We start from the raw sequence: 25,712 nt of genomic DNA on the forward strand, positions 1-25,712 counted from the left end.
TTGTAAATAGAAAAAAATTATAGCTCTGACAGGATCACTATTTCAGATATTGTAAAGTACTATGCTATGAGTAAAATGTAAGTAAAATAACTGAATTAAAGTTAGAAACAGCATATGTCTTCACGGGCAAAATATTTAATTTAATATCTTAAACAGGTTTCTCATGACAGAGCCTTTTTAACAAGATACCACAATATTGTCTATCTTTAAATTAAATTACTAAGTGACTTCTATTCTACATTTCAGGTGAGATTCTTACCTAATGTTGCTCCATTGTTTTGAGCTATACTGATTTACATCAGCTGTGTCACACACCCACTAATGGTGGGATTTTTGAAAGCATCCAAGGAAATTAGGAACACATAGCCCATTGAAAGTCAATGGATTTATTTTCCTAACAGGTACACCTCTACCTCGATATAACGCTGTCCTCGGGAGCCAAAAAAAAAATCTTACCGTGTTATAGGTGAAACCGCGTTATACCAACTTGCTTTGATCCGCCAGAGTGCGCAGCCCTGCCCCCCCGGAGTGCTGCTTTACCGCGTTATATCCGAATTCGTGTTATATCGGGGTAGAGGTGTAATTTTGAAAATTCCACTATAAATCTTTTACACGGCATTCTTTTGGACCATTGTAGAATGCTGAGGAGGGGATTTTCAGAGACATTCAGCATTGGTCTAACTACTTGCCAATGCTGAATGCGTTTGAAAACCTCACTATTGGTCCATGCTTACAATTAAATGTGCAGATCGCATCATAGCAAATGGATTAATGTACAGATGGTAACAACTTTGTATAATGCTATGCAAGCTTAACAGAAATCCATCAAAACACATAGTGCCTTCTAGAGTCAAATGCACAGCACTATCTGAGCACCTGATACGTCTGGAGGAATCAGCTTTGCTCATTCGTTGCTGTAGGTAAAATGTGAGCAGTACGTTCCCCTCCCCTGAAGCTACTCATGTATTCTTCCCAAAATACATTCCGTGCTTCCCTCCCCCCCAGGACCCATCCCTCACTTTGAGAACTTCTGATTTATAGAAAATGTTGAGCAGAAAGCTAAACAAAATATTAATACACTAACTTCACAAATGATCACACTGACAACAAAAGACTTAAAGGAAAAGTATTTTCCCTTCAAGGCCAGAGGGGGAAGTCTGAGAGGCCAGGATACCCTGTTCCAGGAATTCTGAAGCAGAGGAGGGCCTAGGAAATGGCAGAGGAAGGTGACAGAAGAGGATGTGGTCCTGGGGTGATAATGTCTGGGAAAACCCAGGCTATTGTTCTTTACAGGCTCAGGATGGGGAGCCTTGCAGCATAGGGTCAGACAAAGCTCCCCTCTCTCAGCCACCCAGGATAAATTTTGCAAGAGGTCAACATATAACCTGCCTCTTTCCTTACACAGGGACACTCTCAGGGAAGGACTGTCTGTCTGCTGACTCTTCCCACCCACGGGAGAAGGGACAGAGGTGGTGTGACCGAGCCTCTAAGTGGCAGAGCAAGGCTGGAAGACTGCACCCAACAGAGATGCCTGGGAGGAAAGGACTTTTGCTATGAAGGTTTGTGTTCAGTTTGTTTTTTTGAAAGGCTGCCTGGGTGGAACCAGCTGAAGGCAATTTAACGGGGCCACCTCAGAGAAGATGCTGAAGGACTACAGCCTGCTACAGACTCAAACACTGAAAGTACAATGGAGGTTATAATCAGTAGTTGATGAAACATTTATTATTTTTGTAAATAGCTGGGAGAAATATATTTCAGACCACAGTCTAATCCCAAATCTACTGTTGTGGATGCCAGACAGGGGAGGTGGAGTATCAGAGATCAAAATATGGCCTTCCATTTCTAAGAATGGCATTTAGGCCCCAATTCAGGAAAGCTCTTTAAAGCATAACTTTAAGCACATGCTTAAGTACTTAAGTATTCCTCAGTAAGGATGCTTTTCTCAATTAAGGTCTTAATAACCTATCTCCACCGAAGCACAGGGACTTCAAATGCATTGTGACTGCTGCAAATTGTGTGCAGAGAGATCCCAGTGATTAGGGCCTTTGGCCAGGACCTGAGACCTGGGTTCAATTCCCTGCTCTGCCACAGACTTATACAGCTCATACATGGCCTTGGGCAAGTCACTTAGACTTAGACACCTATGTCACTTTTCAAATGAGATTTTGGCACCTTAACGCTGAGCAGGGCAACACCCAAATCTCTTTCCTTGTCTCACAGTGGTGTTGCAAGGACAAACACATTAAAGATTCTGAGGTGCTCACACACTACAGGAATGGGGGTCATAGAATAGAGAGAAATTGCTGTTTCTCCTCAGTAGGAAAACATGCTTTTATACCTTTCTTGGTCTCAAGGAAACACCTTGAAATATCCAGACTACATATTTTCATCAGCGAAAGTATGAAAAGGTTCTTTGGCTGGCCAAAGCAATAATTCAAGTGATGCACAGTCTGACAGCTGAGCAGAACGTCAGACAACCATGTGACAATGTACCACCTTGGCTTAGTCTCATGCCAATGACATCACATGATAATAACGAAATATCAGATCGGTCCAGTAGGAGATATGACTGAGAGGCATGTTAGAGTAAGTGGCCTGTCTTGCTAGTTTTCGCTCTTTTGGGGAAAAGGAAATATGAATTTGTTTATGAAGGAAGTGTTAGAAGCTGACAATCTTGTAGATATTCATGGTACTTTGCATGGCTGCAGATCCTGTGACTTCAAAGACATATATGGTGTTAAGTCAATAGCTAATATTACAGAGGGAGAATGGAGCACACAAATTTGGCTTATTTCTGAAATGGAAAAATGACTTCTGAATTGAGAGATATCAACGTTTGATCCAGGTCATTACTGAATTAGACTAAGGACATAAGGGTTTGAGATTTACCTGACATCATTAGAACATAGGCATGGCCATACTGGGTCAGACCAATGGTCCATCTAGCACAGTATCCTGTCTTCCGACTTTGGCCCGTGCCAGATGCTTCAGAGGGAAAGGACAGAACAGGGCAATTTATCGAGTGGATACATCCTACCATTCAGTCCAAGCCTGATGGTCAAGAGATTTAAGGACGCTAGAGCATGTGGTTACATCCCATTTTGGCTAACAACCACTGATGGACCTGTCCTCCATTAACTTATCTAATTCTTTTTGGAACTCATTTATACTTTTGGCCTTCACACTGCCACATGGCAATGATTTCCATGAGCGGTCTGTTCCCTGTGTGAAGAAATACTTCCTTATGTTTGTTTTAAACCTGCTGACTTTATTTCATTGGGTGATCCCTGGTTCTTGTGTTATGTGACGAGCTAAATTAAACTTCCTTATTCACCTTCTCCACACTATTCATGATTTTATAGACCTCTACATATCCCTGCTTAGTCATCTAAGTTGAACAGTCTCAGTCTTTTTAATCTCTCCTCATACGGAAGCTTTTCCATACCCCTTCTCTGTACTTTTCTGTATCTTTTTTGAGATGGGGCAACCAGAACTGCATGCAGTATTCAAGGGGTAGGTGTACAATGGATTTATATGGCGGCATTAGGATATTTTCTGTCGCATTATCTACCCCTTTCCTAATGTTTCCTAAAATTCTGTTAGCTTTTTTGACTGTCATTGCACATTGAGTGGATGTTTTCAGAGAACTATCCACAATGATTCCACGATCTCTTTCGTGAGTGGTAACAGCTAATTTAGACCCCATCGTTTGGTATGTATATATTGTTGGAATTATGTTTTTCAACCTGCATTACTTTGCATTTATCAACATTGCATCTTCCATTTTGTTGACCTATCGTCCATTTTTTGAGAGATCTCTGTAAATCTTCAGATTCGGCTTCGGACTTAACTGTCTTGAGTAATTTTGTATCATCTGCAAACTTAGTCTCCTCACTGTTTATCCCTTTTTTTCAGAATATTTACGAACACATTGAACACCACTGGTACCAGTACAGATCTTTGAGGGATCCCACTATTTACCTCTCTTCCTTCTGAAAACTGACCATTTATTCCTACTCTTTGTTTCCTATATTTTAACCAATTACTGATCCATGAGAGGACCTTCCCTCTTACTCTATGATGGCCCACTTTGCTTAAGAGCCTTTGGTGAGGGACCTTCTCAAAGGCTTTCTGAAAGTCCAAGTACACTATATCAACAAGTTCATGCTTGTGCATGTTTGACAACCCCCTCAAAGAATTCTACTAGATTAGTGAGACATGGTTTCCCTTTACAAAAGTTGTGTTGACTCTTCCCCAACATAATGTTCATTTAGGTGTCTGATAATTCTGTTTATTACCAGGTAAACTGTAACTATAGTAAAGAAGTTAGATTTCCTGATCTGTACTTACCAGGATCACCTCTGGAGCATTAGCTAACCACCAGTCAACTAGTACAGAGGCTGATTTAATCGATAGTTCTGCAATTTCATATCTGAGGTCCTTCAGAATCCTTGGTTGAATATCATAAAGTTCTGGTGTCTTATTACTGTTAAATTGATAAATGAATTCTAAAACCTCCTCAACTGACACTTCAATCTAGGACAGTTCCTCAGATATGCCACCTAAAAAGAACGTCTCAGGTGTGGGAATCTCCCTCACATCCACTACAGAGAAGACCAATCTAAAGAATTCATTTAGCTTCTTTACAACAGACTTGTTTTCCTTGAGTGCTCCTTTAGCACCTCGATCGTCCAGTGGCCTCACTGATTGTTTGGCAGGCTTCCTGCTTCTGAGGTGCTTAAAAAAAGTTTGCTGTTAGAATTTGAAGAGCAACTAGGCTTGCCTAACTATACTTTTACATTTGACTTGCCAGAGTTTATCTTCCTTCTATTTTCCTCAGCAGGATTTGACATCATTACAAAAATACCATCAGTGTGTTGGGTAATAGTTAATTTGGTATCAGAATATATTCTGAATCATTTGCTGAGGCCCGGTGTACTTGGCACAGTACAGAGAAAGACATGTTTGCTACCCCACTGAACTTACAATTCAAATACAATAATGTTCAAAAAGATACATACAGGTTGAAGATTCAACTAAGCAGTGTAGAATTTTTAAAATACATGTATTCTATACTGCAGTGGTTTTCAGACTGCGGGTTGTGACCCAGTACTGGGCCGCAGAATGTAAGGAACTGGGTCGCAGCGGCGCTGGTCAGCACCACTGACCGGGCCATTAAAAGTCCCATCGGCGGTGCTGCCCAGCTAAGGCAGGCTAGTTCCTACCAGTTCTGACACCGCGCTGCACCCTGGAAGTGGCCAGCAACAGGTCTGACTCCTAGGCCATGCCCTGCCCCTGCCCCGAGCACTGGCTCTGCACTCCCATTGGCAGGGAAGCCAATGGGAGCTGAGGAGGGCAGTGCCTACAGACAAGAGCCAGACCAGCTGCTGGCCACTTCCAGGATGCAGCGTGGTCTGCGGTGCTAGGACAGGTAGGAAGCCTGCCTTAGTACCCCCACTGCGCCGCTGACATGGAGCTGCCCGAGGTAAGCCTATGCCCCAATCCCCTGCCCAGCTCCGAGCCCCCCCAAAACCCAAAGCCCCCTCCTGCACCACAAATCCCTCATCCCAGAGCCTGCATCCCCAGCCCAGAGCCCTGACCCCTTCCCGCACCCCTGCCCCAGCCCAGAGCCCCCTCCCGCATCCCAAACCCCTTATCTCCAGCTCCGTTGGGTCGCGGGCATCAACAATTTTCTTCAACTGTGTCGCCAGAAAAAAAAGTTTGAAAACCACTGCTGTACTATAATACTATTATTGACCCTAAAGAGCATTGTCCATTCAAGGGAGGACAAGTTCCTAGACTATTGAAGTGTAAGGACATCCATATTTAAATCTTCCAGCACTACACTAAAGCCTAGTTATTAAAGAATGTATGTGGTAGCAAACATTTGGAGGAATAACCTTAACAGCATTGCTGTCTACCCACATTTAGGCCAGTCAGCATTACTGCGACTATCAGACTTTCCACTGCAATTATAAAAATCACCCACTTAAAATGTCAGATACTACTTACTTGGTTCTAGCTTCTTCAGATCCTCCAGCTTAAATTCCTCCTGCGACTGTGTGGACTAGGAGGTTACAAAGGAAGATAGTATTAGGTTTCATTATGCACCGTCTGTTGCCATTACTATTTCAGAATGGGCATGCAGCATTGTTCTAGCTTTTGTCCATCTGTTCTGAGCTGTTTTCTCTATGGGGTCTCTATGCGAGAGGGTTTTTAGTACAAACCTTTCATTAATTTTGTCCCTAATATTTCAATGTCATTTTAATGATCCTGAAGAGAACAAGTTTATTCCATATTGTTAGCCTGGAAATGAGAAAATTTCAAAACAGCCTAATTATACTCATTTATACTTTCAGTCATGAGTGCTAAGACGACAAGGGAGGTCTGTCTTAAACCCTCCAAACTCTAGGTGTTCTGAAGCAAGAATCAGGCCTAGAGTTAGGAACTGTGGCTCAGATGGGGTTTGGTCCTGCACAGTATGGAGTGCTCCTGCATGTACCTTCAATTCCACTTACAGCAGGGGAGTAGAAAATACTCAACACCTTGCAGGAGAGCACCCACAGAATGCCAGGTCACCCACTGTTCTTAAACCTTCCATAAGGCCAAATGGGGCCCAAGTTTAAGGATCCACTTGTTGCTGTGCAAGTGTCAACAGCGGCTGGGTATGTCACAAGAGAGAGGCTAGTGTAGTGGGGTTATATACCATGCCAGCAGAAGGGAAGAGCTGACCAGCCAATTTGGTCCCAGCCAGGATGCCACAATGTAACTGTAGTGTGTGTATGGCTTCCCAAAATGAGAAGATGGATGAAAAATCCCATGACCCTAACCTAAAACACTATAAAATCCCTGAGTTACTGACTAGAGAAGTGTGGCTTGCTTGGCATAAGCTGTAGCTCAGGAAAGGATGGGTCGGGAAACACCAGTGTTTGGAGGCTGGAGGACAGCATCACAAAACAACTGGGAGAAAGGACCTGCACTCGTTGAGCTTATCCACTAGAAGGTCAGAGGGTGGGAGTGATTTCTGATTCCACTTCACCCTCAGCTCCCTGCAGCTATGGAAAAATAAAATGTCAGCTCTGCTTCCACTTGGCTCTTCAGCCAATGGTGGATGAGGAAAATACTTAGGACTTTTCATCAACAGATCTCAAAGCACTTGAGTGGTGAGTATGTATTTCCCTCAGTTTACAGACTGGTAAACTGAGGAACAGAGAGGTTAAGGTAACACAGAAAATCAATGGAGAGCTGGGAACAAAACCCAGGGCTCCTGACTCCCAGACTTGTGCGGTCAAGTGTACCATGGAGCCTGCCTCCTCTTCAATTGGTGGGGATGCGCTCTCTTTTGGATATCAATACAGCTAGCCTTCACTGTTGATTAGGTAGATAAGAGACTTCCCAGATCTTCAGCCATCTTAAAAAGTATGTGGCATTAACACAGGCAGAAATTAAATCAAAACCTTGTAGTCTTAACACATATTGGACACTAGATTATGTTTAAAGTCACAAAAAGCAAACAGAACTTATATTTTAAAATTTTAAAAGCAAGATTTTTCTGCTGTAATTTTGACAAAGGCCAGAGCTACTTTCCTGGCAAGACTGAGTTTGAGGAATTTCTTATAAACCAAATCATATTTAACACACACAGTCCATAAACCATCATGAAGTACAGCCCCTACCTGTATTCTGTAACTGTAACTATTAATTATTGTTTCACAAGCAGCCAGGATAACCGAAGGGGATTTTAAATAACTTGCTCATTAGCTACTAAAAGGGGTGAAAAGGTATACAGAATAAAAGCCAAGGTCAAAATGCAGGAAGAAACATCTTAAATTAATTTCTACAAGACCTGATTTAGATGAATAATGGAAGAAATAAAACCTACACCGCAGCTCAGCGCCTAAATTCATTTTCTGTCACCCCGTCTTCCATTTTTAGAAGTCCCCCCATCTCATTTTTAAAGTTAACTCTCTTCCCTTTGCCCCCCAACATTTGTATCTGCACAGCTTCCATTGGAGGAGGAGGAGTGAGGACATGAATCTATGCAGAGTGAAAATTGCTGAAGTGCTTCCTTGAGGTCTAGCAGGGACAGCGTGAAAACAGCTAGGCTTGTGTAAAGTTCACTTCAGTGCTATTCTGCTCCTGTCTGTATAGCCTCTGTGCAAACCACCAGCACTGTCATTTTCTGTGGAAGGAATCTGAAGTGACAAGGAACAGGAAACAGGAAGCCTGCAGTTTCGTGCCCATTTAAACCCCATTGCACGCAAATGCCCTTAAGCATTCAGAAGCTTTCAGGCAACTACCTGGTGGTAGAAGTCCCAGCATTCAAAGAGATTGCTAACTTTGTCAGCCAGAAATCATGTCTACATCTGGAAAGACTTACACATTACCTGCTTCCCCATTTCATTCCATTGAAACTTAACAGAGAGGAATAGAAGCAAAGTCACTTCCCTGACTGCACAAATCAGATTTCCATATAGAATTGTCTTCCCATGTTTTTGGTGGACACTCATTAAAACTCAAAAGAAAAAGAGAGCAGAACAGAATATGGCAGGGGACTACATTAAGTCACTATACCTGCAAAGCTGCACTCCGCAATTCTAGGCATGTTGCAATTTTAGCTATGGTTTTCTGTAAGGAAGAGAAGGAAATTATTTCATTTGTTTGCCAATTAAAGCTGCATACAACTACATTCAAGAAAACAGACGCTTTCTTTAAAACAAGCTTACAAACACTTTTTCACACACCCCAACATTTGATTGCACAGCAATATTAATATCAAACATTATTTTAATATTTGCATCTAGAAACAATATTTACAAGTCAGAGATTGAAAGTGCAATGGACAATATTACATAACCATTGGCAATTGAACTCCTTCCACATAGCTCATCGGTACAAGTGTGTCAGTGAATGAACTGCAGACCGGGGCACTGCCTCCCACACCATAAATTGCTTATAAACCTGATGATTACTCTGGGAGTGATGGGGGACATGTCTGAGAATAAGATCAATTACTTTGAGCATGTGAAATTACTTGTTTCCATTTGTAGATCCCCACCCCTCTCGATTACAAAACTAAATGAGGACCCGATCCAGAGATGTATACTGATCTACTTCAATGGAAGTTGTGGATGCTCAGAATCTCTCAAAAGCAGGTCCTATTGTACCTAAGCATAGGTTTGGCTGTGTTTTGCTCTGTGTGTTGTGGGGAAGAATAGAAGAGGACTCCCTTGAACAACAAAAAAACAACAACAACATACTGGTCAATATAATTGCAACAGCTAACATATTCTAGGAATAGCAGTCGATATGAATTCGAAGCAAGTCTTGTAAAACTTTTTAGGGTACTTAAACATTGTTAACAATTTCAAATGGGTTAACAATTTCACCCAAATAGGAGAGAACTCTTCAGTTAAAGCTTGTTAGCCATGTAAGATTGCCATTGATCAAGGGTAGGTTGTAATTTCTCCCTTCATATACAGAAGTGATGCGCGAGATGCTGTGGCGAGATCACCGCAGGTGGAATCCCTAAAAGACCTCAGTTCATCTAGTTGTGGAGGAGAGAGACGGAGCCCTAGACAAGACACAGTCAGCAAAGAGGAGTCTTTCAATATATTACAGCTCTCATAAAGGCCTTTCAAGTGGCCAGCTAGAGAAACTGACAACGGTAGAAGGCTTACAAGCAATGATGCAGATAATCTTCAGTGCCAACAATATAAAAGCTTTCAGGAAGAACGAAGCTTCCACTCAGGTAGGCACTAATAGTCAAGACTACCCATTAGAAGCATTTTGGTGCAAGGGCTACATGAAAATCACAAGATTATTCAGCACCTAGAAGAGAATGTCTTGGTAATGATGGGGACAAACTAACTAGCAATAGGTTAACAAAAGACAAACAGAAAAGTGCAATATGGCCAATAAGACAAAAATGGTGACTATGATAAAACTATAGAGAAAAGCAAGTTAAATATAATGGGTGATAAAGCTTCTCAGGTGAAAGAGCAATAAATGCATCTGTTATTGCCTAGTTTAAAAAAAAAAAAAAAAAAAAAAGAGTTCGGGTTCCTGATATAGCAATTCTACTACCTAAAAATAGAAAAAAGGTAATGGGCTGATCTACTACTGAGTCCAACAGTATTTAGGTCAATTCCTAAGCCTGCATGTCAGCCAAAAGCCAATACCTACTACACAGTGATCCTGCCTTCTTGGTTTTAAACATTGCCTCATGAGATCATGCTAATCTAGGCATATCTTCCTTGTAATTTATACAGTAACTCCTCACTTAAAGTCATCCTGGTTAATGTTGTTTCGTTGCTGATCAATTAGGGAACATGCTCGTTTAAAGTTGCGCAATGCTCCCTTATAATGTTGTTTGGCAGCTGCCTGCTTTGTCCACTGCTTGCTGGAAGAGCAGCCCAGCCCGTTGCAGCTAGCTCGTGGGGGCTTGTTACCAGGGTGGACTGTCAGTTTGGGAACCTCTGGCCTAACATCTGTCACGTTTGTTCATTGTCTTCTCTCCCTGGCAGAGAAGTGTGTGCAGGGGAGTGTTATGTTTTGGATTTTTTTGTTTATAACATATACACAAACACATTGCTACGTGTTTACATTAGAGAAGGCAAAATCAAAGACGCGTGCCTTGCACTTCCACTGGAAGCTGGTGAGGTTTGTGATGGTCCTTAGTTCTTATGGGAATTCATTCCAGTCTTGGGCTGGCCCCTGAGAAAGCTCTGTCTCTTTTGTGCTTGAATGACATCTGCCTCATGTAAGAGGGTAAACAGATTGGAAAACTATGCTTCTCTGCCCTCAACCAATACACATTAGAAATCATGTACCTCCTGCTCTGGAGTACATTCGAATACCTTAGCGTTAAAAAGACTGAGTACCCACGTTCCACACATTCATTAATGCATGGCCTAGTCCCACAGTCAGGGTTGGGAAGGGGGGGAAATCAAAGATAGTAGTGCTACAGATGCAGCATGCTCAACCCCCCAGAAGGGAATGTCTGGTATTTTCTCTAGCCAGTTAAGCAACAGCACTGGGAGTTCTTTATTGTTGAAAACAACTGGAAAGAGGTTGTCCACAAATGTAGGACCTCCAGGGATGGGGAGGTCTGAAGTGATGGAGAAAGGCAGAGGACAGAGCTCCCCTAGGGAGGCAGAATATCTACATATAAAATGTAATTCTACTATCAGTGCAAAGGAGCAGTGAACATGCCAACTGAGTGTTAAGAAAATGCAACAGATAGAACAGATCCCCCAATTATGCTTCTAGAGACTGAGAGCAATTGCTCTCCCAATTGTCAAGAGGATTGGTACACTAAGAATCTCCAGCACTGTGTGAGGTAGGCAAGACATGTAAACCTAATTTAACTTCTGCTCTTCCCCAGTCTCTCACACACAGTTTTAATTCCCTCTCCCCACCCTACTGATATGCTTAGCAGAGCCCATCCTGAAGTTTTAGATTCTTACAGCTGCCTAGACTAACCAGCTAACTCCTTGCAGTGGGGCAGATGAAACTGCAAAGTGTGTGTCGTTAGGCTCTTGGGAGTTGAAGAATGATAACACAGCACTAGGAACAGATTAACTTTGGAGAGATTTGGAGTTTAAAATAGAAAAGAACAGGTTTTATATGGAATCTATTGAATTATGGCAAGATACCAGCAGCCATTATTCATAACTATTTTTAAGGGACCACACCCAACCCGAAAGTACAAAATGCAGCTAAACACTATCGTTTTCAGCTGCAACTATCCCATGCAGGGGCTTCTTTTACAGCAATGAAAACACTTAATATATTATTAGCAGTACTGAAGCTGCAACAAACTCTGCTAGTTAGAGCTATTAAAGATCCAGTTTCAATGTAAACTAGTGTTTAGAAGGGAAAAAGTCAGTTGATCTAGTAGTCAAGGCTTCTTCTGTACTGTTGTGTGAGTAATGACTGTGCTAACTGTAATGCAGTTTGAGATGTTTGCATAAATAGAGAGCCTAAGTGAAGTTTGGTTTTCAAGAAAGGTCCAAGTTGCTAGCAGACCAGTAGTTTAATGAGGCATGCTAAGATTATACAGCTGTGCAAGTGTTTCAGCAAGTTACCAGCACACAAAAAATAAGATTTTTCAACACTGCATAAAGCCAAGCATAATTTTTTAAAAGGCTCATGCAATCACTTTTTAGTCAGAAACTTGAAAGGTCACATGCACTGTGTGGAGATCTGGGTGAAAACAACTAACACCCTGTGCAGAAGGGCAGGCTGACAGACATGGCCAAAACTAAAGAGATCAATTAATGTAATAAGAACGGCCATACTGGGTCAGACTAAAGGTCCATCTAGCCCAATATCCTGTCTTCTGACAGTGGCCAATGCAAAGTGCCCCAGAGGGAATGAACAGAACAGGTAATCATCAAGTGTTCCATTCCTTGTCGCCCATTCTCAGCTTCTGGCAAACAGAGGCTAGGGACATCATCGCTGCCCACCCTGGCTAATAGCCATTGATGGACCTATCCTTCATTTATTTATCTAGTTCTTTTTTGAACCTTATTATAGTCTTGGCCTTCACAACATCCTCTGACAAGGAGTTCCACAGACCGACTGTGCACTGTGTGAAAAAATACTTCCTTTTGTTTGTTTTAAACCTGCTGCCTATTAATTTCATTTGGTGACCCCTAGTTCTTGTGTTATGAGAAGGAGTAAACAACACTTCCTTATTTACTTTCTCCACACCAGTCATGATTTTATAGACCTCTGTCAGATCCCCCCTTAGTTGTCTCTTTTCCAAGCTGAAAAGTTCCAGTCTTATTAATCTCTCCTCATACGGAAGCCGTTCCATAGTCCTAATCATTTTTGTTGCCCTTTTCTGAACCTTTTCCAATTGCAATATATCATTTTTTGAGATGGGGCGACCACATCTGCACACAGTATTCAAGATGTGGGTGTACCATGGATTTATACAGAGGCAATAGGATATTTTCTGTCTTCTTATCTATCCGTTTCTTAATGATTCCCAACATTCTGTTCGCTTTTTTGACTGCCATTGCACATTGAGTGGATGAGAACTATCCACCATGACTCCAAGATCTCTTTTTTGAGTGGTAACAGCTAATTTAGACTCCATCATTTTGTATGATTTTTTATTATATATATATATATATATATATATATATATATATATACACACACACACCTCTACCCTGATATAATGCTGTCCTTGGGAGCCAAAAAAAAATCTTACCGCGTTATAGGTGAAACCGCATTATATCGAACTTGTTTTGATCCGCCAGAGTGCGCAGCCCTGTCCCCCTGGAGTGCTGCTTTACCACGTTATATCTGAATTTGTGTTATATCTGGGTAGAGGTGTATATACGTATAGTAATAAGCTATGCTTGCTTACTATAGGTATGTCTGTACTGCAAAGAAAGGTGGGATCTTAATGTGAGTTAGCTTGTTAGCTAACTCGCATTAAAATAGCAGTGAAAACACAGCAACTCTGCTCTTAAGTCAGGTTAGCAGCTTAAATTCAATCCCCTAACAGGCTTTAACTCAAGCTGCTAACCTGAGTTAAAGGCAGAGTTGCTGTCTCTTCACTGCTATTTTAACCTGAGTTACACCCCCTGCCCTTTTTTGTTTTGCTTTGTTCTTTTGCAATGTAGACATAACCCTAACCAAGTAGAAATCTACTTGGTTCCTGGCCAATGGGAGTGTGGAGCCGGTGCACGGGGCGGGGGCAGCACAGAGCCCCATGGCTCCCCCGCCTAGGAACCGGACCTGCTGCCACTTCTGGGGTGCAGTGCGGTGCCAGGATAGGTAGGGACTAGCTTGCCTTAGCCCCATAGCACTGCCAACCAGATTTTTAATGTTTTAATGTTTAATGAACCACCAGGGTCCCTGTTCCAGTCAAAAATCAGACACCTGGCAACCCTACCAGGCCCTCCAAGAGAGATACTCCACAGGGAGCAGCCTTCCCCTCCCCATGACACACACACACACACACACACACACACACACACCCCCTTATCTGGGGCAAGTCACTATCCACAAAGTTCAAAGAACCCAATTTTGCAATCATCTTGAAACAGTGAAGTTCATACTGACACACAGCATAAAGAACAGCATGCTGTTAATCACAGCCTGCCATAAATGAGATTACCACCACCTGCTAACTAACCACACCTTCCAACTCTACTTCCAACAACGGGGGATATACAATCAAAATTGGGGCGGGGGGGGGGGGGGGAGTGAAACTATAACAAAAAACTAAAAACTATCTGCAATGACAACAGAAGCCAATAAAGAATAAAAATTTGTTGACTTACCAAAAAGATCTCCTTAGTCCATGGGTTGTGTGTGTGGCAGGGGGATGTTGGGAGGGTGGGGGGGTAGGAAGATGATGGTCACCATCCCCATGGGGGCCCAAAACAAGTTAAGGTGAGATCATGAACACCCTGTCTTTATGACTAGATAAAGGGGAAAAGAGTCCTGAAGCTTTTTTGTTTTAATACGTGGTTTGGAAACGGTTGAGAACCACTGTCCTAGCATGTCTCTCCATGTAGTAACTGAAGGCAAATGTCAGAGGGGTAGCCGTGTTAGTCTGAATCTGTAAAAAGCAACAGAGGGTCCTGTGGCACCTTTGAGACTAACAGAAGTATTGGGAGCATAAGCTTTCATGGGTAAGAACCTCACTTGCATCTGAAGAGTGAGGTTCTTACCCACGAAAGCTTATGCTCCCAATACTTCTGTTAATCTCAAAGGTGCCACAGGACCCTCTGTTGCTGAAGGCAAATGCTGACTTTTTAAAACGGCAGCACATTCATTTCTCAGATTATTTATCCACCTTGAAGTTCTCAGTCCACAGTAGATCGTAAAGCATCTCTTACTAGGTTCTTTTTCTCTAATCCACACATAATTCTGTAACTTGTATACTGAACTGAGTTGTGTACTAGAAAATTCCATTCCTAAATAAGCTATTGCTCCCATAAACAATACCTGTAATCACAAGTCTTCTCCACATGGCCATCACTCCTAATAAAACCCTGTCCCTTCACAAAATATCACAAGGGTAGCAAAGTTACATGTATTACCAGCAGCAGCGTTGGGGAGGTTTATTATACTGAATACACCTCACTAAAATTGGTTTTCAGTGCTGAGAAAGTCTGTTGGAGTTTCCCTTTTTAACAAACCCCCTTCCAGAATTACACCAACATGATGCTGACAAAAAAACAACAGAACACACACTACAACCTTGTTCAGTCGAAAGACTGCAAAGATTGAAGACTCTAGATCAGTGGTTCTCAACCAGGGGTCCGGGGCCCCCCTGCGGGGCCACAAGCAGGTTTCAGGGGGTCCACTAAGCAGGGCCAGCATTGACTTGCTGCAAGGGGCTGAAGTGCAGGGCTGCGAGCCTTGTCACCCAGGGCTAAAGCCTGAACAACTTAGCTTCATGGGGCACCCTGTGGCATGGAGCACCGGGCAGTTGTCCTGCTTGCTAGCCCCCAGCGCTCGTCCTGGCTTTTATATGCAGAAAAACAGTAGTTGTGGCACACATGGGCCGTGGAGTTTTTATAGCATGTTGGGAGGGCCTCAGAAAGAAAAAGTTTGAGAACCCCAGCTCTAGAAGACTTTGGCAGTCTCACTTCCCATCAGGTGTTACATGTTAAATTAACATCCTCCCCCACGCACTAGACACATCTGCAGTTCAAGACATTTTACATTTGGACTTTACAAAATTAAATTAATTCCTTGCCAAAGTTCTATAAGTTATTAAAAGGTCACCCAAAAAGAAAAACTCTGGTTATGAAGGATTCTGGACAGATTGTAAGACATGAATACTGCACATCAGAATATCTGTCACATCTAACGATAAACATTTCAGCCATGCTATTTTCTGTTTTCACAATACCTTATACTTCAAGGGAGAAGAAAAACAGAGGGCTCAGTCCTCAGAGCCTTCAAGAGGACTCAGGCAACCAGGACCTTGCAGGTCAAGCCCCCAAGGACTGAACGAACAGTAATGTACCTTTTGATCTTCTGTGAACTCTGAGTTGTTGTGTTGAGACTGGGCCTCTTTCTGTAGATGTCTTGCTAATCTGGATGGGGAAAGAGGGGGGAGTAGTATTAAATATTTTCTGTAGATTGGGAACAACATACTGAATCCCATGGTGCTGTCTTCAGAAAACATGTTAGCCAGAAGTTTTGTAGACTGTTGTGCTTGCATATTCCTAATATTCAAAACCCTTAACTGTGGACGTTGTATTGACAAACACATGATCACACCAGACAGTTAAACGAGACATACAGGAGATCTACAAAAGGTAAGAGTGAGATTGCATCTTTTTATGATTTATAAGGACCACCTAAAACTTTCTAATATGAAAAACAAACACAACTTTTATTTAGAAATACAGGTCTTGTTTACCCTGGATAATTCTGTAATGACTAGAAAACTCCTGAAACTAAAGCATCACAAGAGTCAAAGTAACAATTTTTACTCTAACTTTATTAACACCTATTTAACTCTAATGACAGACATTCTGGAGAAGAGATGTCTGTTGAAGATTCAATATGCCAACTCCCACAGTTAAGATGACTGATTATCAAGACACAAGAGGTCTTCCAGAAAAAGCAGATTTTACATCCCTGAGAGGTCTAAAGTAAAAACAAGCAAACACTTTTCAGAAGCACCTTTCAGGCCTCCTATATATAATAAAGGAGCAAAATGAGGATTTGTGCATGTCATAGTAGCAGGGACTGGCAAAATCACTTGCTTAACAAAAGTGGTCTTCTCATGAAGCTGGAGCAGAACTGGACTTGTTACATTTGGGGATACTTTAGACAACCTCCTGCCTTGAGAGCCCTCCAATGAAGGTGGTCACTTGGATAGGTTTCATTGTACTTTAAATATCAAGTATTAAAACAAGTTTAATATTAATATCTATCATTCAATCAAAAGACTGTCACACTTTAGTGCAGATACAACTGTGTAGCCCCTCAGAATGCACTATCAGAAATTAGGAGACCAGAGTTCTTCTCTTGAATTGACGACTGACTCACTGTGACACATTGGGTAAGTCATTTAACTTCTCTGGACCTCAGTTTCCCAATTTATCAAGCAAGGGCGGTAATTACCAGTCTCTGCAAAGCACTTTGACCCTTGGCTGGAAAGCACCAAGTGCAAAATATGCATTTATTTGATTTCATCGTATTTTAACAAATTGGATATTGTTTAAAATGCTAATTTTCTTGATAAAACTGATAGAGTAAGACTCATAAAAGCCAATGCCATCTACTAATGGGCAAGAAAGCATCAACAGGTCTATCCGCTATCATAAAGCATGAGAGTCATGTAATTTAATTAAGCCAAGGAAGAAAAAAGCATTGTTACTTATATAGAAGAGAACTTCTTGGAATCTGGGGAATAGCCCTGACAATACCATACACAGGAGGACTTGATTCTTTGAACGAGGGAGCACATTTTGAACTTGTTCCCTCTCCAGTTTTGTGAGTGGCATTTCTAAATTTCCTTTATTGTTAATTAAAAAAAAAAAAGTTAAAGATACCCAAAGTGAGAACAAAACATTCTGTTTGACCCGAAACAAGGTGGTTGGAGGGGGGTGAGGGTGGGGGCATTTCTTTTTGCTAGGAAAATCAAAATATTTTTGTTTTGGGTCAATCTGAAATGATTTTTTTTCCTCCAGTTCAGCCAGAAAACTTAAAAATCTATTATTTGCACAGCTCTATTCATTTACTATTGGAGAGGGTGCCAACATTAATCCTAATGGTGTTTTTGTTTAACTTAATGCTTTTCTAACGTGGCTGTTTTTACAGATGTCACATGTTAACAAGACCCTTACTCCCTCTACAGCTCAGTTTTCTCATCTGTGAAATGGGGACAATGATACCTACCCTCCTTTATAAAACACTGAAATCTATGGATGAAAACTCTATAAGAGCGAAGTATTATTTTTATATGGATGAACTGTTGCTTTCCAAAATCTTTTCAGAGGTTAAACTTTTAATCCTGTTCTAACACAGCAACTGACATCCCTCCATTCTAATGAGGTAAGAGGTATTAGAGCACAGGTTTATAATTTCAATTTGGAAACAAGATGCATGAAAAAGCTTTTAGAGGCAGTTTCCTCAAAGATCTATGGGAGAACAAATAAACTCATTACAAGTTACTAACAAGGAATTATTGGGATTGCATTCCATGTGAACTTGAAATAGAATCACAAACTTTCTTTTAAAAATATCCAATATATCAGCTCTTCTGAAGTTTCTGTGGAAGTAGAATTACAGAATTGGGTATATGAAAGGGAAAGGAATCTCCCCCCACAACTGCTTATCTTTCTGAAAGGTCAGTTAGAAAACTTTTTGGAGGAGAAAAACCTAGAGAAATTCAAAAGCTCATTCTTGATTCATGTCTCACATGCATACTGTACTTGCTAATAAGGAAGACTTCATTGGTACCAGATTTCCCAAAACCTTAGTTTTTGTAAAGTGTATCTTCCTCAGTAAGAAACATAATATTGAAAAGGCAAAACCTAGTTTTTACGGTAAACACTAATCCTTCTACAAGTTCCAATTTAAAAACTGTATTTGGGAGGAGGGGGAGAATGGATGACTCAGGAGATTAGAATTGGGATGTAGTGATTTTCATTGTCCTTTCAACCTTGGCTTAGGTCATTTGTGACCAAAAATTGCTAGCATTAAATGGCTGTTCAGCAAAGAGTCTGATCATCTCAGTCAGATTCCCAGTGAATCAGTTTAACACAAAACACCATGCAATTTATACCAAGACACTCTTGTTGGCAGTCTCAGTAAAAAAATATCCAAGTACTGAATGGGCCCTGGATCCTCTCACTCCTAGACATGTCCTTTCAGAACAGGGTTGAGATACATTGGCAGGAGAATGTGTGGACGAAGCTTGCACTTTTGCTTATTGTATTGGTCCTGTTCTAGAAATAAAGAGACTTGGGCTGTTAGTCCAAACACTAACACACACGGAACATACCTGAACACTGCAAATGTGGTTTGTTAGTTATTCTTGGATTACCTTTAAAATTTTAATTGCCAAAAAGAAAGGAATAAGTCTATAAACCACATTGTCCTTTTCCTCCATTCAGCATCTACTTTCCTGAATCAAGAACATAAGATTTGAGAGAGAGATTGGATGGAGGGTATTTAATTTAGAGCAGGGGTCGGCATCGTTCGGCACGCGGCTCGCCAGGGTAAGCACCCTAGCGGGCTGGGCCAGTTTATTTACCTGCTGACGCGGCAGGTTCGGCCGATCGCGGCCCCCACTGGCCGTGGTTCGCTGTCCTAGGCCAATGGGGGCTGCGGGAAGCCGCGGCCAGCACATCGCTCGCCTGCGCTGCTTCTCGCCGCCCCCATTGGCCCGGGACGGCGAACCGCGGCCAGTGGGAGTCGCGATCGGCCGAACCTGCCGTGACAGCAGGTAAATAAACTGGCCCAGCCCACTAGGGTGCTTACCCTGGCGAGCCGCGTGCCGAACGATGCCGACCCCTGATTTAGAGTATAAGCTTCTTGAGGTGGGGACTGATGTCCTCTGTGTAGCATTGAGTGTCCCAGTGGACCTCTATAAATGAAAAATAATGCAATGGTCACATGCCAGACTACAGCATTTGATGACAGCAAGAGCATTCCAGTAGAAAAAAATGGGTATTTTCTTACCACCCCAATTTTTTGTTTTTAGGATGTTAATGTAGTGCTCATGTAAGGTGTCTGACTGATAACATGAACTGTGGAAACACAGATTTTCCCAAGCCCAGGTCACCCAGAAGGGGTGATTTTCCAACAGTCAGAAGGTAATTTAATTTACACTGCTCATTGACAAAATAAAAACAAAGGAGGAAATAAGGAATCCACAAATATGTGAAGGATGTAAATGTTACAGAGGCAGAGTTTTTATTTAAGGGTACTACTTGAGGTATAACTAAATGTAGTGGGATGAAATTTTAAAGAGGAACACTACACGTTTTCCCTTGTTGCATAGTAGGAGGAAAAAAGTCCTAACAATTAGATCATGGAAATTTGACAAAGCATTTTGTAGCGGGGTGGTTACCTGCTCCTGCCCCATGGGGGCTTGAAACAGCCTAGGAGAGGGCTGTGGCTGGGGTAAGAAGCCTAGGCTGATTGGGGGAAGTAGGCTCAGCTGGGGCCATGCCCCAATCAGGCCCAGCTGGCCCCTATAAAAGGCTGTGAGCCAGAGGCCCAGGCAGTCTCCCTCTGCCTGTAGAGGGAGAAGGGCCTGGCTGCAAGGTGCCAAGGAAGAAACCTAGATTGGAGCAGGGCTGGGGAAAGGCCTAGGGAGCCGGGGAGCTCCGGCCTAGGAAAGCTGCAGGCCTGGTAAGGCCCATTAGGTATTGGGTTGCAGGGGGCAGCCCATGAGTAGGTGGAGGCAGCAGGTCCGAACCCCCTTTGCCTATGATGAGTGGTTTACACTGCAGTCCGCCCCAGTGAGTGGGGAGGCTAGATGGGGAATGGCAGTAGCTGAACACTGAGGCGAAGTGGGGATAGTGGATGGGGGTTCCCCTGGGAGGGGGAAGACCCTGAGGCTGTGAGGGGTTACTGCCAGAGGGGCAGCACCCCAGGTAAATGGGGACCCCTAAGGGGGAGGAACACGGGGCCAGCGGTAAGTGGATCACTGGCCTGCAGAGGGCGCTCCAGATGCTGGGAGAGCTAATTCCCTGAGGATGACCAGCAGGAGGCTCAGCAGGGGTGAGTCCAATCCCTTACAATTTGAAGGTATGCTCTAGGGAATGATTCTGCATCGGGAGATGGACTGATAGAAGCTAGAGATGGAAAAAAAAACTATTTGTTCAATGATTCTACACCACATTTCAGCTCATGAGGAACGTTTAGAATTAAGGTACAACTCCTAAAGACTGCATTGTTACAAAGCATCTTCAGATCTTGCTATGGGGCACTGGCCTGCAACACACACCTTTGTGGCCCTCAAGGTGCATTGTTTCAATCACCCAGACTAAAGTGGTTCAAAACACGTACCTGTAACAGTCTTTATCCCTATATCCACTCCTTTTTCAAGGGTATGAAATTTTGTACAATGAAATCTGAAAACTCATAATTTGCTAATCTTTATTGTCCTGGTAAAATATGTGGCAACATTGTATGTAAAGTTAAGATGTCTACTGTATGATGTTATTAAGAGCTTGTCTACACTTGCAATTTTTTTCGATGAAACTAATGTTGCCAAGGGGGGGAGGGGGGGGAAATCGACAAAAGCGAAGTCGCCAAACCATGTCTACATTTGCTCCGTCTGTCGACAATCGTGTCCGTATTTGAGGCACCTTTGTCGACAGCGAGAGCAATGGACTGTGGGTATGCATCCCACAGTGCCTGGCAACACCATCCATCACTAGGTGTTGTGGGAATCTGGAAACAGAGCGCGGCGCATCCTGGGATGTGCAAAATGTACCATCATGCATCGCTTTATGTCCCACCCCTCTGGCTTCCTTTCGCGGCGTTTTTCCAACGGTCATTCTTTTGTAGTGCGTGCCAGCATCTACAATGAGAGAGGATGGATCCCGCACTTCTCTCCTATGCGCTGTTAGCTGTCGTGAGGACATCGCGCATGGCAGCACAGTTAGGGTTAGCAGAGGATGAATCGCAGGCACCCGAGTGTGATATGGACGGCAGCAACTTATCAGTGCTTTGTGCATTCACAGAGCAGCTGCATATGGTAGACTGTTGCTTTTGGGCTAGGGAAACAAGCACTGATTGGTGGGATTGCACTGTGATGCAGGTGTGGAATGATGACCAGTGGGTACAGAACTTTAGGATGCGCAAAGCAGCCTTCATGGATTTGTGCTGAGCTGTCCCCAGACCTGCAGCGCAAGGACACCAGATTGAGAGCTACCCTTCCGGTAGAAAAACGTGTTGCAATCGCTGTGTGGAAGCTTGCAAATCCAGACTGCTACCAGTCAGTTGCAAATCAACACATTCCAATTTTAGCACCAGACCACCTTGCCTCTGAATACATCAATAGGAAGGGATACTTCTCCATGGTGTTGCAGGCGCTTGTGGATCACCAGGGGCATTTCACGGACATAAATGCAGGCTGGTCTGGAAAGGTGCATGACACACACATCTTCAGGAACAATGGCCTGTACAGAAAGCTGCAGGTGGGGACTTTCCAGACCACAAGTTCACAGTGGGGGGATGTGGAAATGCCCATAGTAATACTGGGAGACCCGGCTTATCCCTTACAGCCCTGGCTCATGAAACGTTTCACAGGGCACCTGAACAGTAGCAAGGAGCGTTTTAACAGGCTGAGCAGGTGCTACATGGTAGTCAAATGTGCCTTTGACTGTTTGAAAGCTCACTGGAGGAGTCTCAATGGCAGGCTAGACCTTACTGAGGAGAATATTCCTGTGGTCATAGCCGTGTGCTGCACTTTGCATAATTTGTGTGAATCTAAGAGTGAAATGTCTGCTCAGGTGTGGAGCACTGAGGCAGAGCGCTTGGCTGCACAGTTTGAACAGCCAGATGCTAGGGTTGTCAGAGGAGCCCAGAGGGCTGCTATGAACATCAGAGAGGCTTTGAGGAATCATTTTGACAATGAGGGGCAGTAACACGTCTGCTTTGGAGTTGTCTCCCTGTTGCATCCATGTACAACTTTGGGGCCAAGATCCGTGCAACACAATGCTTTAGAAGCCTGTTCCCGAGAGTGAATTGATTGTGATACACTTTTGTAGAACACAGAATAAAAACGCTGTACCTTTAAATACCTTAGCCTTTATTTATTGTTAAAAAGGATAAAACCACACAACTGTGTGTAGCTCCAGCTATCATTGTGCAAGCTCTGAGGGGGTGGAATGATGGGGAAACTCAGGAGTGCTGTGAAGTGAAAAGGAATGTGTGGGCGTAGAGGGGGGTGGGAAAGAATTGTGCATCTGCTGCAGTGGCGCTCCAACTCGGATCTGCTCAGTCTGCAGCTGTATCAATGACTTGAGCATCTCCGTCTGATCCGCCATAACTTTTATCATCCGCTCTGTCACTTCCCTGGCAAAAGCAGCACTCTTTTCTGTCCTGCCTTTCGGCTTCCCAATACCCTTTCTGTTCCCTGGTCTGTCTGTCATCGCGCTGTAGAACCTCGCGGAACATGTGCTCTTTGCTGAGCCTAGATTTTCTTCTTATCTGCTGCAACCAGTCCACAGGGGTGCGTGATGTGTTCAAGGTCTGCGCTGAACAGAAGAGGGATTGTTACATTCAGGCAAACGATTGAAACATTTTAGTAAAAAGGGCATTTTGCTAATAGAAATCACTTTCTCTCTCAGACTCTATGCAGGCACACAGCTCAGCGAGCACCCCAATCATGGTGAGTTTCGGGAATGGGGCGAAGGCAGTTGTGCGTACGGACAAAAAGGTCACAGCTTGCAGGGCAGCTTTGCAGGGAACTCATCCTAAAATTATCCCACACTTTTTCACAAGCAGCCAACCTGCTGGCTGACGTCTCCCTGCTGAGGGTGAGCAGAGAAACCAGGACTCAGCTGCTGAATGGTTGGGCTTTCACCCCGGTCTATATGCAGCTCAGGTGTGCACCACGTTGGTCCCATCTCCAGTGATGGCTAAATGGCATGGTATAGTTTCCTACAATGGGGGAATTAACAAGGCTGCAATCCCTTGGAATCTGCGGCAGAGGATTAACAAGTACCTCTTGGAAACTTTCCAGAGCCTCTCTGGAGGATTCCCTGCAGGTCTCAACGTCCATCGACACCCTGATTGGCCATGCAGATTAGATACACAGGGCAAGGTCCAGCTCACAGAAAACATTACCTGCCTCCCACTTTTCCAATTCCCTACACAAGCCACAGCAACTTACCCAGAGTCTCATCTGCTTTTCGCTCCCTGCTGAGCACTTCTGGAGTGGAGAAAAGTTCTTGGCTGCCTGGCCCACCAGGCGACCCCACTGGGAGCACCACATCATCTTCATTCACAATTTCAGCCTCCAGGTTACTCCCTCTTTCAGCTGCATGTGAAGTATCCACAGGGCAATCCGTGATGGAGGTGGGGTCACCAACAAGGATGGCATTCAGCTCCTTATAGAAACGGCACGTCTTATGTGCACCACCGGAGCGATGGTTTGCTTCCTGCGTCTTATGGTACACCTGCCTCGGCTCCTTTATCTTCGCTCTGCACTGCTGCATGTCCCGATCATAGCCCTTTTCACACAAGCCTTGAGAAATTTGCCCATATGTCCGAATTCCTGCGGGTCACTCGCAGCTGCTACTGAACAGACTCCTCTCCCCATATACTGATCAGATCCAACACCTCAGCGGTGGTCCAAGCGGGAGCACGTTGGTGTGATAGCCAGCCATGCTCACCTGGGAAGCTCCTCTGGGAAGCCAGCAAGCAGGAAATGAGATTTAAAAGGTCCAGGCCTTGCAAGGGGGAGAGGCAGGTTGGCTGCAGGGCAGTGGAATTCAAACCGCTGACCAGAGCGGCAGCATGGGAATTGTGGGATACTTTCTGGAGGCCAATAAAATCGTGTCTACACTGGCTGTTTGTCGACAAAGGGAGGGGAAAAGACAAGTATCTCGCGGGGTGGAAGTTTTGTCGCCAAAAGTAGGGTTTTTTCCGAAAAAAATGACCTTGCAGTGTGTACACTATCACTGTTTTGTCGCCAAAAGCCAGTTTTTGGCGACAAAACTTGCAAGTGTAGACAAGCCCTAAGACATATTCCAAATCTGGGGAAGCAGCCACAAACCAGTTCCTCAGAGACAAAAAGCAAACTGACGCCTCAGCCAGGTGTCAATGAAATCAAATGGACCATCACCTGGTTAAGTGGCCATTCTTTGGCAGGAAAAAGGGGGTGAGCAAAAAATTTACATCTTTCTCATTCCCACAGACTGTCTCCTGAACCCCAGCTGGACATGATTCTCGAAGAAGAGGAAGAGGTACAAGAATGGGGAACAGATGCCCCAAAATTTCCTCCCTTTCTCAATCCACGGCAGCCACAACATCTGAGGGGGGAAAGTAACAGCTTTGGACTGATGGAGGGATCCTGTCTGAAAGGAATTCTGCCAGTAGGACTACTGAAGCATGTGGTGAGAGACCTTTTGCTTTCTAAGTGAGATTAATTTACCTTTAATTTCTTTGTAACCAATTGTGACTTTTATGCCTCATTACTTGTAATCACTTAAAATCTATCTTTCTGTAGTTAAACTTTGTTTATCTAAACCAATGTGCTTGGATTGAAGTGTTTGCGAAACTCCATTTGACATAACGGGATTTGTGCATATCATTTTCTATTGAGAAAATGATGGACTTTATAAGATCCTGTGTTGTCCAGGAGAGGGCCAGGCAATACAAGAGACACATTTCTAGGAGCAAGTCTGGGACTGAGAATTTGCTGGTTTGCTCTGCAAATGTAATTAAAGAGTGGCTGGCCATATACTCATAGTATAGCTGGGAGTACTTACATGCTGTAGGCTGTGTATGAGTGGACCAGGAGTGGTTGCTCTCACAGTGAAACAGTGTAAAAGGCACCCCGGATTACAGAATTGAGGGGGGACAGCTGTTCAACAATCCAGATTATACCTTGGGTAATGCCACAGAATCCCTTGTGGGGTCTGATTTATTAAGTCTTTCTACAAAGTGTAACTCCGTTTAGTAGTCGACCCAGTTCACACCCATTCCAGGTCCATATAGCAGTCCTGGTCAGCTTCCTTGCCCCGGTTCAG

General features: G+C 43.5%; 1 protein-coding gene and 1 long non-coding RNA gene across 3 annotated transcripts in view; one reads left to right on the forward strand and one right to left on the reverse strand.

Annotated features, from left to right (window-relative positions):
* The window catches only part of AIDA (axin interactor, dorsalization associated), a 51,192-nt gene that overhangs the window by 19,582 nt on the left and 5,898 nt on the right, over positions 1 to 25,712 (reverse strand). The window contains exons 2-4 of the mRNA XM_034764644.1: positions 16,007 to 16,076; positions 8,575 to 8,628; positions 6,013 to 6,067 (exon numbers count right to left, since the gene is read on the reverse strand). Of these exons, the coding sequence (XP_034620535.1) occupies positions 6,013 to 6,067; positions 8,575 to 8,628; positions 16,007 to 16,076 (179 nt within the window). The remainder of the gene's footprint in view (positions 1 to 6,012; positions 6,068 to 8,574; positions 8,629 to 16,006; positions 16,077 to 25,712) is intronic.
* Positions 1,154 to 25,183, forward strand: LOC117874484. 2 transcript variants are annotated; one of them, XR_004644996.1, is made up of 5 exons: positions 1,154 to 1,559; positions 9,483 to 9,751; positions 15,903 to 17,053; positions 17,852 to 18,048; positions 24,878 to 25,183. It is a non-coding gene; the product is annotated as an uncharacterized LOC117874484 (long non-coding RNA). The 2 variants fall into 2 exon arrangements; XR_004644997.1 differs by lacking the exon at positions 24,878 to 25,183 and adding an exon at positions 19,703 to 20,101.

Source organism: Trachemys scripta, chromosome 3 (genome assembly GCF_013100865.1).
Source record: "Trachemys scripta elegans isolate TJP31775 chromosome 3, CAS_Tse_1.0, whole genome shotgun sequence".
In the NCBI taxonomy this organism is placed as follows: Eukaryota; Metazoa; Chordata; order Testudines; family Emydidae; genus Trachemys; species Trachemys scripta.